At 45.1% G+C, this 16,077-nt stretch overlaps 1 protein-coding gene across 1 annotated transcript; it reads right to left on the bottom strand.

Moving 5' to 3' along the window:
- Window positions 1–1,051: 1,051 nt before the first annotated feature.
- EIF2B5 (eukaryotic translation initiation factor 2B subunit epsilon) lies at window positions 1,052–10,257 on the bottom strand. The gene is made up of 16 exons (XM_043874716.1): window positions 9,955–10,257; window positions 8,355–8,479; window positions 7,340–7,525; window positions 7,073–7,250; window positions 6,903–6,983; window positions 6,546–6,623; window positions 5,706–6,018; window positions 4,651–4,796; window positions 4,290–4,431; window positions 4,068–4,169; window positions 3,639–3,746; window positions 3,412–3,502; window positions 2,990–3,113; window positions 2,187–2,312; window positions 1,643–1,753; window positions 1,052–1,476 (listed from the first exon to the last, which is right to left on the bottom strand). The coding sequence occupies exons 1-16, from the start codon at window positions 10,159–10,161 to the stop codon at window positions 1,417–1,419; spliced, it is 2,178 nt and encodes a 725-aa protein (XP_043730651.1). The 5' UTR covers window positions 10,162–10,257; the 3' UTR covers window positions 1,052–1,416.
- Window positions 10,258–16,077: the final 5,820 nt, after the last annotated feature.

Here is a 16,077-nt window from a genome sequence, read left to right as displayed (position 1 = left end):
AAAATAAATTAAGCCAAATCCTAACCACCCTGTTTTCCCCTCTTCAGAAACACTGAGTAATGCCCCTTCACACTCCTGAACACAGTTCAGTATCCCCTTCCTCAGCTTACTCCTTTCTACCCAATTGAAATGAAGAAAGGCAACCATTTTATCTGATATCCAAGAGGGCCACTTGTTACCAGTGACATCTGCCAGAGTTAAGTGTTAACAGAGTGAGGATTATAGGAAAGCAACAAAGAACTGAACAAGATAAAACAGAAGGGCATGTCTCACGGTCCAAGTTAAAGCAGACAATATTGGAACCTGAGAAACTCCAGCTCTAGAGTCTAATAACAAATTCTTGCTCTATCAATTACTACTTATGGGACCTCTATGAACTTTAGACTCATCAGAAAATGGGGATAAGACCTACTTCATAGGGCTGATGTGAAGATTAACTAAAATAACATGTATTAGGGGACTGCCCATTTCAGATTCCTCCTCTATTCTTAAGAATATCCATTGGTGGCCTGAGGTTGTATTTGCATCTGGGGGGAATTTCCCTTCACTGAGACACTGAAAATGGTGAACGAAAAAGAATTCTGGACGAGGCGCAAGTCCTTAGTTTTATCCCCCAAGAGTCATGAGATCTTGAGAAAATTCCCTTATTTTGAAGATGAAGGGTAGCCCTGTTTCCCTGACAGTGGTACTGGATCAACTGGACAGAGCATGTGATGGACTGGCAGGTGGTTAATGGACTTTACATATGGTTGGTATCATCACCCTCTGAAGAAAGTGTTTGGACTAGGACTCTCTATGGAACCTGGTTCAGGCACACCACTCCAGGACCACAAATTGGTCCACAAAGGCTGGAAAAGAATCTAGCCCCTCCACTATCATGACCATGGCAATAGTCAACTAGCGAGGCACCACAGTACCATCTAGTGGCCACAACACCCCTCTTCTCCCTCTCCACCAGGTGGTTAAGGAAAGGCTACCACATCAGAGGTTGAGAACTCTTTGGTCACCTACATCAATGGCTGATCAGTCAGAGTTGGAGAGAAACCAAATATACCCCTCTCTCTGTTTTTTTAATATTAACAAATACAAGCAGCAGAGAGGGCCAACTGTTCTCTGCTATTCCCTGAGGGGAAACCAGAGCACAAAGCTGTTCCTCTGGCCTTCCTCTAACTGCAGGGCCTGCTTAGCTCCTCCTTAGGCAGAGCTGTTATCCAGCCCAACTTCCCTCACCCCGACTCCCCAGTCAGATGGGAGGCACATGGTTGCTGATGGTGGGAAGAACACTGTAGTTCCAGCCTCTGCTCCAGCCTCAGTTCAGATGGTGGTCACTCATCCTTTTGAACTGGTCTCTCACTTGTCCTGGCCCAGAAACCTTGAAGGTAATCAACAACACCCACAGCAGCAGGCAGTGTGACTTCAGTCATCTTCAGATGACTCCTCTTCTGCCTCTTTTAGCCACTGGATGAACCTCTGCAGCTGTAAGGAAGCAGAGTGGAGAGCTACTGAGGGAGACGCACATAACCCTCCTGCTCTCCTTGGTGGATAAACAACCAGAGGCCCAGGGACCAACCACCTGGAGTCTGAGGCCAGGAGCCAGGGAACCAGACAACCACTGTGGTGACAGGAGGGCAGCCTGACTCACCTGCTGGTTCTTGCGCAACTGCTGGCCTTTGTCAGTTACCTCCCTTTGGCTGAACCAGCTCAGAATTGTTTCCTCAGCCAGGATCTCCAGTTGGTAGAAAGCCATCAGTACCTACAGAAGGCCAGCAGAGAAGGTCTCAGGGGCCTTGCAGGGTTGAAGATATAATGGATAACAGAGGAAGAGGCAACAAGATAATCCTACCAGAGGTGCCTTCCTACCAGGCCCTCAGCTGCCTCCTACACACTGTGTAGTCTCCTCCAAAATAGACAAGAGTGAGCTGTTCACTCTGATACTGGGACAGGTCTGACTTCTGTAACCATTGTTGGATAGTGCTCCACACATTCCCAGGACAACCTCCAAATGACTGCCTTACTAGCTTGGCTCCAAGCTGTACTATCCCAGCATGAGCACAACACTACAGGTGGATGAAGCTATTAACCAAACTCCATATGGATTCATGTCAGTCTCTCCTGTGTCTCCATGGAGGTCACCAAAGCCTGTTTCAAAGTAAATGCAGGACTATGTGGCTTGGGGTGGTATTCACCTTGGCCATGGAAGTGCTAAGAGCTTCATGCTCCAAAAAGAAGTCCTCAATGGCTGCCAAAGATTCCAAATGATCAGCGGCGCGCTTTATGTAGTTCCTAAAGACAGGGCTCCAGGCCTTGACCAACTGTGGGAAAGAGGAGAAGCTGCAATAAACTCCTGAGCATGCACCTAGACCTGGACAATAAAGAGAATCAATAATGATAACATGGGTCTTTCAAGACAAGAGGTGGTTGCCTGGTCTAGTGGTTAGGATTTGGCACTTTCGCTGGCATGACCTGGGTTCAATCCCTGATCATGGAACTGAGATCCCGCAAGTCACAAAATTAAAAATTAAAAAAGACGAGAGAGATTATACAGGCTCTGTGGAATTATGTCAGAGGCATCTGGGAGCTGCTGGCAGGACTAGGGAAAAAGAAATTTCCAAGGGAAGGTGAAGGGGGTCAGATACTGCAGGCTGCCTCAAAATATCTGTTCCCAGTCTAAACGTTCACCTTATTCTGGGTCAGATCATTTTCAGTCAGACAGCAGGACAATCCAGTCCATTCTGGGTGTGCCTTTGGGGTCTAGCACCACCTAAATACTGGAATCTCAAAGGCCACTCATTACTGAAACTAACTTGATTCCTCTGGACAGCCAAACCTGCTCTAGAACCCAATCTGTGTCCAGAGGCAAGGAGAAAGGAACCATAAATAACATATATCCCATAAGACCTTCTATTCCTGATTTCCATTAAAGTCAAGCCCCCAAAATGTATTCCTGTCTCCACTCAACCCCTTGTACCCAGCCTCAATCTTTGCTTACGGGAATCAACAGGGCGCAATAGCGGTTTGGGTCTAGTGGGGAATCCATTTGTTGCAGTGGGAACTCCAGGACCACATGGCTCAGTACTTGCATCACTTCCTTCAGGCTTATGTTGTAGGCATACCTGTGGGGAGACTGGGGTGACACCAGGGCCTTCACTGGCCCTTTCAGCATACTGTAGGACTATGACTTTGGCAGGACATTGAGGAAGAGGAAGTCAGATGCAACATGGAAAGGGAGGATTTTGGAAGGAAGAAGTCTATGCTGAGGCTAGAATAATGTTCTCCCTGTTTCAAATGCGACCAGCCTTGTCCAGTTGGGATGTCAAGGGAACACGTTCCTATTTGGGGAAGAATCAGGAGAGAACCTCCACCACCTGGGATTACCCCGAGGTGATGAGAACAGGGAGGGGCTGCTCTTACTTGAGAGAGTTTATCTCTAGGACTAGATTGTCACAAGAAATGTTCTCCTCCTTGCCCCGCTGTAGTGTTCCCAGGACTTCATTCTGAAACACTGAAATCAAAGCAAGAGTAAGTTCATGGGCCGATATTGCTCCAGGATGCTTTAAGTCATCCAGTCCTCACTTTATGCCCAACCAAACTGGAGGTTTTCCTCTTTTGTCCCAGACACTGCTCCCTTGGCCACGTACCTTTGATGTCATCCATCTGTGGGGAGCCTGCCCGGCTGTCTAGTTCTTCAGAATCCATACTTCGCTCACTTTCAGTTTCACTCTCTTCTTCCATGTTGATTTTGAGTCCTGGGAGTCCAGCGGGGGTGAGAAAAAAGAAAACGAGAGAGCCACTGACAGAGAGCAATATATCTGCTCTGTCTGCATGAATACATTAATGAACAAGCAGTCTGATTCTGATCCCCTGGTGAAGAAAATGGCAACTCCCTCCAGTATTTTTGCCTGGAGAATCCTATGGACAGAGAAGCCTGGCAGGCTACAGTCCACGGGGCCATAAGAGTCAGACATGACTTAGGGACTAAACCACTGCCAGTCTGATTCTGAAGTGTTCAAACTCCCTCAAAATAATCTGATTTAGATGGTGGGTGGCAGGAATGAGGCCTAGCTCACCCCATAGATTCTGCCGTAGTTCCTCCTCTTCCTCCATGTTCATGTCTGCAGCTTTCCAGAGGTAGCCCTGGCCTGCAACTCCAACTTCTGCTGGATTGTAACCTGGAAAAGACACTGATCTTTAGCAAGGGCCCAAGAGAAGCACCAACCCCTTAGGAGGAAACACTGGTATTTCTATGGGGCAGAGACACACAGATGCCCCACACCTGCTGAGTCTCACACCTTTCAGCTTCATTTTCTCCTTTTCTTGGTCAGCCCCAGAATCATCACTGAACTGACCATCATCCTCATCATCCTCTGCATCTGGAGGGTGCAAAGAGATCACCGAGCCCTCAGGCAGCGTGATATCTGGGCCTACTACCACCTGGAGGAGAAAAAAGGAATGGGTGGCACAGATCCATTAATGTGTGGGAAAAGTACTCCCAGCAAAGGAGAGTGACTTTACTTAGCCAAGTAGAAAGCAAATGAAACCACTGGATTGGGAATTTCAATTCAGGCTGGATTTGGTGGACATAGGCACTTTCTGGCTCAGCATAACGACCACTCAGCTCATGGCCTATGTGCCATGTGGAGCAGGTCTTACCTGGGAAGTGAGGACACAGCGAGGCTTCAGTGTAACATTTTCCTTGACCTCAGCATTGTCACAGAGCAGAGACTGATGAATCTGTGCTCTAGCAGCCACTCGGACACCCTGCCACAGGAAGGCCTGGTCCAGCACCACATTATCACCTGGCTCAGGATAGGAAAGACTCCTGGTCACCCACGGCTCCAATTCCAGACCAGACCACTTCTCAGACCATTTGTGGAGAATGGGGCTGACTGACACCAGCAGAGCTCCCATCCAGCTCTACTACTCCATCCCCAAATCACCATAAATTCCCTCTCCCTCTCTAAGCTCAGGCCAGAGACCCGGAACATTGCTCAGCCTGACTATCCTCCACCAGGTTTACAACAATTTGACTATATACTGGACTTAAGAACCCGAGAACCTTTAAGATTTCTGGAGATCCCTTGAACTCAAGAACCTTATTAGAATCACACTCATGTCTAAAAGTAGAACCAAATTATTCTACCTCTTCTGGTACATTTTAAAGTCAGAATCTTATTGTGCTCTTAATGGGGTAGTTCCATTAGAAGGATCACTTTCTTATAACTAAAGTGAGTTATTAAGAGTATAAAGAACACTAGACTTGGAATCAAGTCTCTGCATTGCGTCTTACGAGCCATGACCTTGGGGGAGGACAACCCCTTTTAGCCTTTTTGATTATCTCTAAAACTTATCTATAAATAATACCTACCTCATAAGGTTTTGGTGAGGATTAAATGAAATAAAGTACGCAGAAGCCCTTTGTAAACTGCAATGTACTAAACAGGTGTTATTGCATGTTAATTATCCCAGTTGGTCCTGAATGTGAATACAGGGTACCCTGGAATGTGAAGAGTCACCCAATAATAGGCTCACAGACCACAGATTAAAAGTATCACTATTTTTACACCCCTGTTCCTTCCTTTATTAAGGCAGCCATTCTAGTTCCTTATTCTCAGGGACTAACCCTCTGTATCCTTTTCTGGACTCATGGGGTTCCCCCAAGTTCCTGTTCCTAGGATGACCAGCTTGACCTCCCTACCAATACTCACCAATGTGACAGCCAGGGCCAATGACACTATTAGTGATGGAGCAATTGCTGCCAATAACAGTGCCAGAGCCTAAGAGCACATTTTCCTCCAGGATGCTGCCATGGCCCAGGCTGACCTCAGGCCCTCGGTAGATGTTATGTCGGGAGTGAGTGCAGCTCTGGGCTGTGCTGTCAGTGAAGTTAGCCTCTGGGGTGAGAGGGTAGACCCATCGGCGGATGACATCCGCACAGACAGCAGCATACATGTGTAGGTTGGAGACCCGGGCACCATATTCCTTAGTTGTCACATGCATGTGGATCTGGTTTCCTAAGATCTAAGTGCGGAGAAAAAAGAGAGGTCACTCAAGCAAGCAAGACAGAAAGAACATCCCCCAGTATAATTCTCTTCTAACTTCCTTAAACTCCCCACTGCTTCTTAGTGTCACAGCCAAGTGGCCTGAGACTTTTCTCTGTACTGCTTCCCTCTCACCTCCAGCTATTTTCCTTCCAGCTCAATAAAATATAAGACGAGACCAAAAGTCTCCCCACCTACCCAAGGGAAAACAAACTTTCACATTATGTGTAATGGTGGATAGTCATGTTTTTAGCAATCAATTTGTTGATTTTGAGATTTTTTTAACACGTCACTGGTGGTCAGATGGTATTAGGGATCTGCCAAAAACAAAAAATGAATCTTCTGCTTTTGTGTGTCAGTGGGGTCTACTGTCCCTGAAGTTGGTTAAAATAAAAAAGCAAATGAAGAAAGAGAGGAAAAAAGAGGGGGGGTGGGGAAACCAAAAGTTATCAGCGCAAGGTAATATTACAGCCCTCTTCTAAAGAGGCACTGGGAGCCTTTTATTACCTCCTCATTTACTAACAGGCCTCGCACAAAGTCATCTCGTGTTTGGTAGTCGAAGTTGTCTGTAAATAGTTGAGCAACCTGTGTGGAGAAGTCAGAGGGGGCTAAGGTTAAGTACTACTCTCTGGAAGCAAACATAGCCCCCTGGAGACATAGCAGATACTATGACAGCAGGACATGGGCCAGAATCCCAAAAAAGTCTGCCAATGAGCTATTGGGGTCAAGATGACAACACCTCTTTGCTATAGAGCAGATAAGAGAGAGAGGGAGAAGAAATATACCTTCGCCACTTAAGGGGGTGGTAATATACCCTCGGAGTTTTACTCTGTGGATATGCAGCCTTTGCTCTGAGGAGCTCACCTGAGGAGAGCAGATGCTGATATGACAATCAAGTAAATCATAGCGAATCTCCACTCCATCTCCACTGCCCTGGAACAAGCTCTGTGGGGAGAAGTTACAAGGACTTTAACTCATCTCTCCTGCTGAAGCTTGTCACCTTCCCACTTCAAGGACCCCAGATAACCACATACCAGAGGGAAAGAAAAACGTCGGAGGCCTTGGGTCTTCTGGAAATGGAGCACCTGATTTGTGGCACTATCCACAGCCACTACCACGTTGTCCTCATGACAACGAGTTGGGTGGCTGGGGGATGACTCCTTGAAGATCATCGTCATCACAGATACATTTTTTTCTAGCTTCCGCCTTAACCTATAAAGGACAGAAAGGAGAGCTGTAAAACAGCAGTCCTAGGGCTCTGTTGGTCCCAAACCCCACCTCTACTGTTTTCCCATCCTGACCTGTGTTCTTCCAGGGCTCTGGTAATGTTGATGTTTGAGATGACATCCCCATACACCAGAAGGAAGTCAGAGCGCACCAAGGCCTTAGCATCAACATCACGGAGAACATCCCCCAGTGATCTATACAGCTCTGATGTAATTATTCGAACCACATTGAGAGATGTTGGGCGGCACCACTTGGATTTCCTAAGGGAAGGCAGGGGTGAGGGGAATGAATAAACCAAACACAAAGATCATGCAGAGCTTCCCTATCCACCTCCCCCCACCCGCCCCCCGCCATTCAACATTCACACTCCTTTGCTGTGATTTTTTTGGAGTTTCTGCCAGCGTCCTCAACTTCAAAGAGATTAATGAACTATAATTAATGGTTTCAGTATAGTGTCACCAATCTTGTTTTATGGGTTAGAGAAGCATGGCTATTTCCTCTCCATTCCCTGACTCATCCCCAAACATGGATTTGAACTAAAAATGCAGCTGAGACTTAGGTTATTCGAAGTATTCTAGGGACAAACTTTTCTCTTAAAGCTCCTATCAAATTCAGGAGCTGTCTGATGGAGATCATGCTAATCCTAGTCTTTATTTCCTAAGCTTCCCTAAATCCTGAGAGTCACTCTTTTTCAAGAAGATTTCACTCAATATTTGTTAAGTGTTTACTATGTGCTTGGTACTAAGCTAGGTACCAGGAATACAAAGATGAGGAAGAGTTCAACATTTAGAAGCTCAGTGGAAAAACAAAGATGTTACTCTTGTAACTGGCATATTGGAGCCACCAAATAAAAAGCAAAACTCACTGGGACTAAACTTTATGAGATTCAGAAAAAATTCAAATGCTGTTCTTTAATCTTTGTCACAGTTTCAGCTGCTCACCTCCTAAGTGAAGAGAATGCCCTTAGACCTTATGATGGGATACAAATAGACACATTTTTCTCCCTCATGATTTCCCCTTAGTTACATTCATTCTAAGGAAACCAGGGAAAAATGGTGAAACATGGAAAGAAAAGTTGCAGAGCCTTACAGTAAATGTTCCTTGATTTGAGCAGCTTTCCAGCAACAAAAGACAAAGGTTTCCTGTACGCCTGTGGCAGTCAGAAATTCCAGAGTGTAGTCAATTAGTGCCACATTGGCCAGGGGCAAGAGGACCTGGAGGGTAAGAGACAAAAAAAAGTGTGAAGACTTGTTTTCTGTGAGGATCCTCTGAGAACCATTCTTTCTCCCACTTCAACCACAATTTCACTCCTCTGTCAGAATTTTCAAACACTAGTTTCATCTTTCCTATTTAAAAGTAATCAGGCTCCTGCCTTTCATGTTCATGGCATGCTCTAAACATGAGTCTGCAGTGCTTAGTTGTTCAGTCATGTCCAATGTCCAACTCTGCAACCCCATGGACTGCAGCCCACCAGGCTCCTCTGGCCAAGGGGATTCTCCAGGCAAGAAAATTGGGAATGGGTTACCATGCCCTTCTCTAGGGAATCTTTACAACCCAGGGATCGAACGCAGGTCTCCCGCATTGCAGGCAGATTCTTTACCATCTGAGCCACCAGGGAAGTCCAAGAATACATACCCAAGGGAGTGGGTAGCATATCCCTTATCCAGGGGAATTTCCCCACCTAGGAATCAAACCGAGATCTCCTGCATTGCAGGCAGATTCTTTACCAGCTGAGCTATTTGGGAAGCCCAAACATGAGTCTAATGTGTTGCAATCTGGATACAAAAAGCATGGGATCTACTTGCTTAGCATCAGACAGAGCTGATACAGAACAGACAACCCTGATTTCTAATACTAGAAATCAGTCATACCTCCAGAAACTTAAAACACCAATAAGGCCTTTTTCCCTGTAAGATTTCCTTCCTTGATCTCTTTCTAACAGCCAGGGGCTAGCCATCCCAATCAGCTGCCCCAAACAAATAGCCAGTTAGACTATTTGGAGGTGGGGTGGGGAGTCAAAGACGGTTTTCACTGAACCGAATGTAAGTCCTTTTCTTTGAAATGGGGACTGCTGAGGAACCCAGCAATCACTAGGAGTAGCTCAGTCCAATTCCCCAGTGTCTAGACAATACAGGGGATTCTGGCAACCAGCCACTGAACCCGTTCTGTTCTCCTAGTGAGAGATGGCACTGACTGTCATCAAAACCCGGAAAGAAAAAAAGCACACTGTACAAGATCCAAAACAGCTGTTACTATGGGATCAGACCAGTCTGCTCCTTTTTAAGGCACAGGACCTCCCTTTTGGAGGCAAAAGGAGGTGACATTCTCTTTCACCTAAGAATCTCTTTTTTCCTCTGCATAAAAGCGGCGCAGCCTCCTCTTGAGGCACTGAATCCTCGTGTGAAGGCTTCTCACAAGCATTGGTCCGAGGTTAGTCCTGCGGGCCTCCCAAACCTGGAGGCGAACAGCACTACGCGTGCCCAAATCTGCCAGCCACTCACTTGGTCAGGCAGTCATCAAGGCTTTTGACGGTCTCTCCGCCTTCCTCCTAACCAGGTAAACCCGATTTCTGGGAAAGAGAGTAGGAACAAGTCCTTCCAGAGGCCGCCTCACCACACAGCTGAAAGTATAACTTGCCCTAGCCCTGCCACCTCAAGGCCCTCCGGCAGCTCTCGAGCGCGTCGCTCACCCGAGGCTGGTCCTTGGAGATGGGGAAGAAGCGGCGGTTGAAGCTGTCGGCCACCAGAACTGCTTGTAGGGTAGGCGGCGGTTCCTCCTCCGCCCCTCTGGCTGCCCCACCGCTGCCGCTGCCGCCACCGACTCCCGGTCCGCCGCCGCCGCGCTTGTTGACCCGACTGGCCAAGGCATCAGGCGGCGCCACCACAGTGGCCGCCATCTTCTCTCACGGCCACCACTTCCGCACGGAAACTGACACGGCACGCAGTAAGGGACAAAAAGATCCAGCACTCGAAATGTGAAGGAGCAGCGAAAGGAGGGAGGGAGGGGCCGAGGGCAGAAGAATGCGCATGCGTCTCCCCTAGGTCTGCCTAAGGGCTGAGCTGAGAGGCAGAGAGGAGTAGGGCCCAGCGGTGCGGGTGGCGGCTAGTTGAGCCACCCGGGCGGCGAGGAGGGGTTTTATGGGGTGCAAGTGTTGCCGCCATCATTTGTTCCCTAGCAAACTGACGTTCTTAGGGGATAATGAGACTCGTACTCTCTGCGAAGCGGCTCTCGATGTGTAATCTCCACTCCGTGCCTGCGTGCTAAGACACTTCAGTCGTGTCCAATTCTTTGCGACCCTATAGACTGTAACCTTCCAGGCTTCTCTGTCCATGGGGATTCTCCAAGCAAGAGTACTGGATTGGTTGCCATGCCCTCCTTCAGGGGATTTTCCGCACCCAGGGATCGAACCTGCGTCACTTGTCTCCTGCTTCTGCAGGCGGGTTCTTTATCACAAGCTCCCAGCACATTAAACATTGTGGTCCTCCATTTTCTTTCTCCTCACCTAATGTGAGCCGGTACCTTGGGGAGCCCAGACCGAGTAAGACATTCCTTACCCTCGGGCACTCACAAGTCTACATAAATACAGAACGTGGAATAGTAGGGAGAGTGGTAATTCTATTAATATTAAGCGCTGATTGTGGCTGGGAATAATAAAAGCATTATCGCACTTAGTTCGTCATACGTCTCTGTGAGAACGTTTTATTCATTCGTTCAACAAACATTTTTTGAAGTCTCGGTGGACCCCACTGGATTAAGTGGAAAAACTGGTGTTGGAACTCGATCAGTGTGAGATTATAGCTCCATAATCTTTCTGCCAAATTATGTGTGGCTAAAATTTTATTCTTTTATGACGTCTTCATTTATTCAGTCTGTCGGCATTTGTTGAAACCCTACTCTGTGTCTTAATCAGATTGGAAATAAATTTGGAACCAAGAACTGTATAAAGTTGAGTTGGACGTAAACCGCAAGATTGGAGTCTTGAGAGGTGCGGCACCCTGAGGGAACGAGGCCGTGACTGCGGTGCATCAGCCAGGCCTGCCGAAGTGCGGGACCTTGGGGACACAGTGGAAGTGGGGTGAGGCAGCTTGAGTGTCTTTTGGTTGGAAGGAGCTTTCCAGCAAGGCAGCGCGCTCCTTCAACAGGAGAACTATTGGTGTTTCAACATGTGACAGTTTCTGCAAGGGTCTTTACCACCCGTGGCCGCGTTGCATGTCGGGATTCGGAGTTCCAACGGCTGAGATTTGTTTCCTCGCAGCGGCTGTGGCTTGGCCCGCGTTCTTCAGGAACACTCCTCGTGGGTCTAGTGGGCCTTGTCATTTCTTCCCTCTACCAGTTAGTGACGGTGCTGAATGAAAACTATTTCTTCAGAATTTTGGAAAATTTAGCTTGGAGAAGAAAAGGCAGACGGCAACTCAGTAAATGTTTTCAATTAAGTGAGTATACATTGCAGAAGATGTTTGACTATCCTACAAACCCACAGGAAGAAAGAGAAAAGAGGGGTGAGTAAATAAACAGGATGCACACAGAAGGGGGTTGTGTGGGGGTGTGATGAGGGTATGGAAAGTCCAATTGTAGAAAATTTTAAATGACTTCAGACACTTCAGAAAGTGCTGGCTCAGAAGGTAAAGAATCCGCCTGCAATGCAGGAGACGCGGGTTCGATCCCTGGGTGGGGAAGATCCCCTGGCGAAGGAAATGGCAACCGACTTCAGTATTCTTGCCTGGAGAGTCCCATGGACAGAGAAGCCTGGCAAGATACAGTCCATGAGGTCACAGAGAGTCAGATAAGACTGATGGAGGAACACTTTCACCTCAGAAAGTGTGAGTGGTAAATCCAGGCCTTGTAATTCTATAGACCGGTAGCTGGATAGATAAGGTTTTAACAGATGTCTCTTACAGAGACTCTTTCTTGACCTGTTGATTTTTTCTTCTTTTTTTTTTGCTTCCAAAACTTAACAACAATAGAACAAAAATGGGCAAAAGACTTGAATGGGCATTTCTCGAAAAAAGTTATACAAATGGCCAGCAAGCACATGAAAGGTGTTTAGCATGATTAATCATTGTGTGCTGTGCTGTGCTTAGTCACTCAGTCGTGTTGGACTCTTTGCAAGCCCATGCACTGTAGCCTGCCAGGCTCCTCTCTTCATGGGGATTCTCCAAGCAAGAATACTGAAGTGGGTTGCCATGCCCTCCTCGATTAATCATTTAGTAAGTGCAAATCAAGACTACAATGAAATATCACCTCATACTCATTAGGATTATTGTTATCAAAACAAACAAACAAACAAACCCAGAAAATAAGAGGCATTAGTGAGGTGGTGGAGAAATTGGAATCTTTATATACTATTGGTGGAAATGTAAAGTGGTGCAGGTTCTATGGAAAACAGTATGGTGGTTCTTCAAAAAATGAAACATACAATTACTATGTTTCCAGCAATTCTACATCTCCGATATATACCCCAAAAAAGTGAAAAAAGGGACTCAGATATATATATATATATATATATTCATGTTCATAGCAGCATTATTTATTCATGATAGTTAAAACGTGGAAGCAACCCAAGTGAATGAATAGATAAACAAAAGGTACTGTATATATACAGTAGAATATGATTCAGCCTTAAAAAGGAAGGAAATTCTGACATATGCTACAAGGTAGATGAAACTCCATTGTGGACATTATGCTTTGTGAAATAAGTCAGAAAAAAGACAAATACTATAGAATTCCATTTATATGAGATACTTAGAGTAGTCAAAATCATATAAACAGATAGCAGAATGGTTGGGGCTAAGAGAAGGAGGAGAAAATGGGGAGTTATTTATGGGTATAGCATTTCAATTTCACAACATAAAAAGAGTTATGTGCAAGGATGGTGGTGATAGTAGCACAACAAAGTGAATGTACTTAAGGCTACTGAACTGTACACTAAAAAATGGTTAAAATAGTAAATTTTGTATTATGTATACTTTACTAAAATAAAAAAATTGGGGGAAAAAAAGCTTTCTGGAAACCACAAATTAACAAACCACACACATACATACACACACACACATAACACATACAAAAACTACATAACAAAGTAAAAATTTCTTCCTCTACTTTCCTCACTCTATACAACTCCCAGAGTTATAACCATTACATTTCATGGGTATTCTTTCTATTTCCCTGCTAAGTTTATCTATCTAGGCATAGAGTTATATGCCTAAGCACACATACACACACACACCATTTTCATGTATTCAAATATATATATATATATAAGAGTTCCAGATGTACAAGCTGGATTAAGAAAAGGGAGAGGAACCAGAGATCAAACAACCAACATTCATTGGATCATAGAGAAAGCAGGGGAATTACAGAAAAACATCTACTTCTGCTTCATTGACTATGCTAAAACCTTTGACTGTGTGGATCACAATAAACTGTGGATAGTTCTTAAAGAGATGGGAATACTAGATCACCTTACCTGTCTCCTAAGAAACCTGTATGTGCATCAAGGAACAACAGTTGGAACCAGACACAGAAAAATGGACTGGTTCAAAATTGGGAAAGGAGTATGACAAAGTTGTATATTGTCACCCTGTTTATTTAACTTATATGCAGAGGACATCATGTGAAATATTGGGCTGGATGAATTACAAACTTCAATCAAGATTGCTGGAGAAATATCCTCAGATATGCAGATGCAGATTTCTCTCTAATCTTAGAAAGTGAAGAGGGACTAAAAAGCCTCTTGATGAGGATTAAAGAGGAGAGTGAAAAAGTTGGCTTAAAATTCAACATTCCAAAAACTAAGATCGTGGCATCTGGTCCCATCACTTCATGGCAAATAGAAGGGGAAAAAGTGGAAACAGTGACAGATTTTATGTTCTTGGGCTCCAAAGTCACTGTGGACAGTGACTGCAGCCATGAAATTAAGACACTTGCTCCTTGGGAGGAAAGCTATGATCAACCTAGACAGTGTATTAAAAAGCAGAGACATCTCTGTCGACAAAGGTCTGTATGGTCTTTCCAGTAATCATTTAAGGATGTGAGAGTTGGACGCTAAAGAAGGTTGAGTGCTGAAGAATTCGTGTTTTCTTTCAAATTTTGGTGCTGGAGAAGGCTCTATAAAGTCCCTTAGACTGCAAGCAGATCAAACCAGTCAATCCTAAAGGAAATCAGCCCAGAATATTCATTGGAAGAACCGAGGCTGAAGCTGAAGCTCCAATACTTTGGCTACCTGATACAAAGAACTGACTCACTGGGAACGACCCTGATGCTGGGAAAGATTGAAGGCAAAAGGAGAAGGAGGCAACGGAGGATGAGATGGTTAGATAGCATCACCGACTCAATGGACATGAATTTGAGCAAAATCTGGGAGATAGTGAAGAACAGGGAAGCCTGGCATGCTGCAGTCCAAGGGGTCACAAAGAGTCAGACACGGCTTAGCAACTAAACAACAATAACAGTATTTACCTCATTAGTTTGTTGTGAGGATTATATGAGATAATATATGAAAAGCTCTTAGAACACTGTTGACATATTATCAATGCAATATAAATATTAGCTATCATTATTATTATTATTTTGGCTGTACTGTATGGCATGTGGGATCTTAGTTCCCCAAGAAAAAATTGAATCCATGCACCCTGCATTTGCAGTGTGGAGTTTTAACCACTGGACTGCCAGGGAAGTCCAAGTATTATCTATTATTATGATGATATGTTTTTGTCTGCAATTTAATTTTTATTTAATTTATGGTGGAATGTAGATAAACTATAGCTCTTTTCAATAATTCTGTAACATTCTGTAGTTTGGATATGTCATTATTTGTTTCTCGTCTGATAAACATTCAGGTTATTTTTGCAGTTTTTTCTATTACGAATAATGCTGCAACTATTAATAGCATCTTTCTATTGATATCTTTGGGTTTCCCCAGTGATTCAGTGGTAAAGAATCCATCTGCAATGCAGGAGCTGCAGGAATCAGGAGTTTGATTCCTGGATCATGAAGATCTCCTGGAGGAGGGCATGGCAACCCACTCCAGTACTCTTGCCTGAAGAATCCCATGGATGGAGCAATCTGCCGGGTTATAGTCCATAGGGTTGCAAAGCATTGGACATGACTGAAGTGAATTAGCACATTGATATCTTTGTACATTTGCATTTATTTCTTAGAATTGTCTTTTAAAGTTTTTATTAATTTTTGGCTGTACTGGGTCTTTGTTGCTGTGTGTGGGATTTCTCTAGTTTCAGTGAGCGGGAGGTACTTTTTGTTGTGGTGTGCAGGCTTCTCATTGTGGTGGCTTCTCTTGTTGCAGAGCACAGGCTCTAGGTGCTTGGGCTTCAGTAGTTGTGGCACGTGGGCTTAGCTGTTGTGACCTGTGGGTTCTAGAGCTTGGGCTCAGTAGTTATAGCACACGGGCTTAGTTGCTCCTCGGCATGTGGAATCTTCCTGGACCGGGAATCGAACCCTTGTCCCTTGCATTGGCAGGTAGATTCTTACCCACTGTACCACCAGAGAAGTCCTAGAATTTGTTCTTAAAGGAGAGTGACTAGTTCAAATTGAATTTGATTTCCATGGCAGGGGACACGCTGTTGAATTCACTGGGAAGCCTGCCGAAACTTCATTGCTATTGGTGTTGTGAATACTTAATGCCTATCTATGGAAAATGTGCCATTTTGTCCTGACACAGGTGATGTATGAGAGTACCTGTACCTCTGCAGCCTCATAAACAGAATGTGTTGTCAAAGTTTGGACTTTCTATCAGTATGTAGGGGAACAAAGTATAGTTTTAATTTGTATTTCTCTTAGTTTGAGTGAAGTTGAA

This window comes from Cervus elaphus, chromosome 19, assembly GCF_910594005.1.
Source record: "Cervus elaphus chromosome 19, mCerEla1.1, whole genome shotgun sequence".
NCBI lineage: Eukaryota > Metazoa > Chordata > Mammalia > Artiodactyla > Cervidae > Cervus > Cervus elaphus.
Note: the sequence above shows the minus strand (reverse complement) of the source record. Positions and strands in the feature narration are given on the sequence as shown.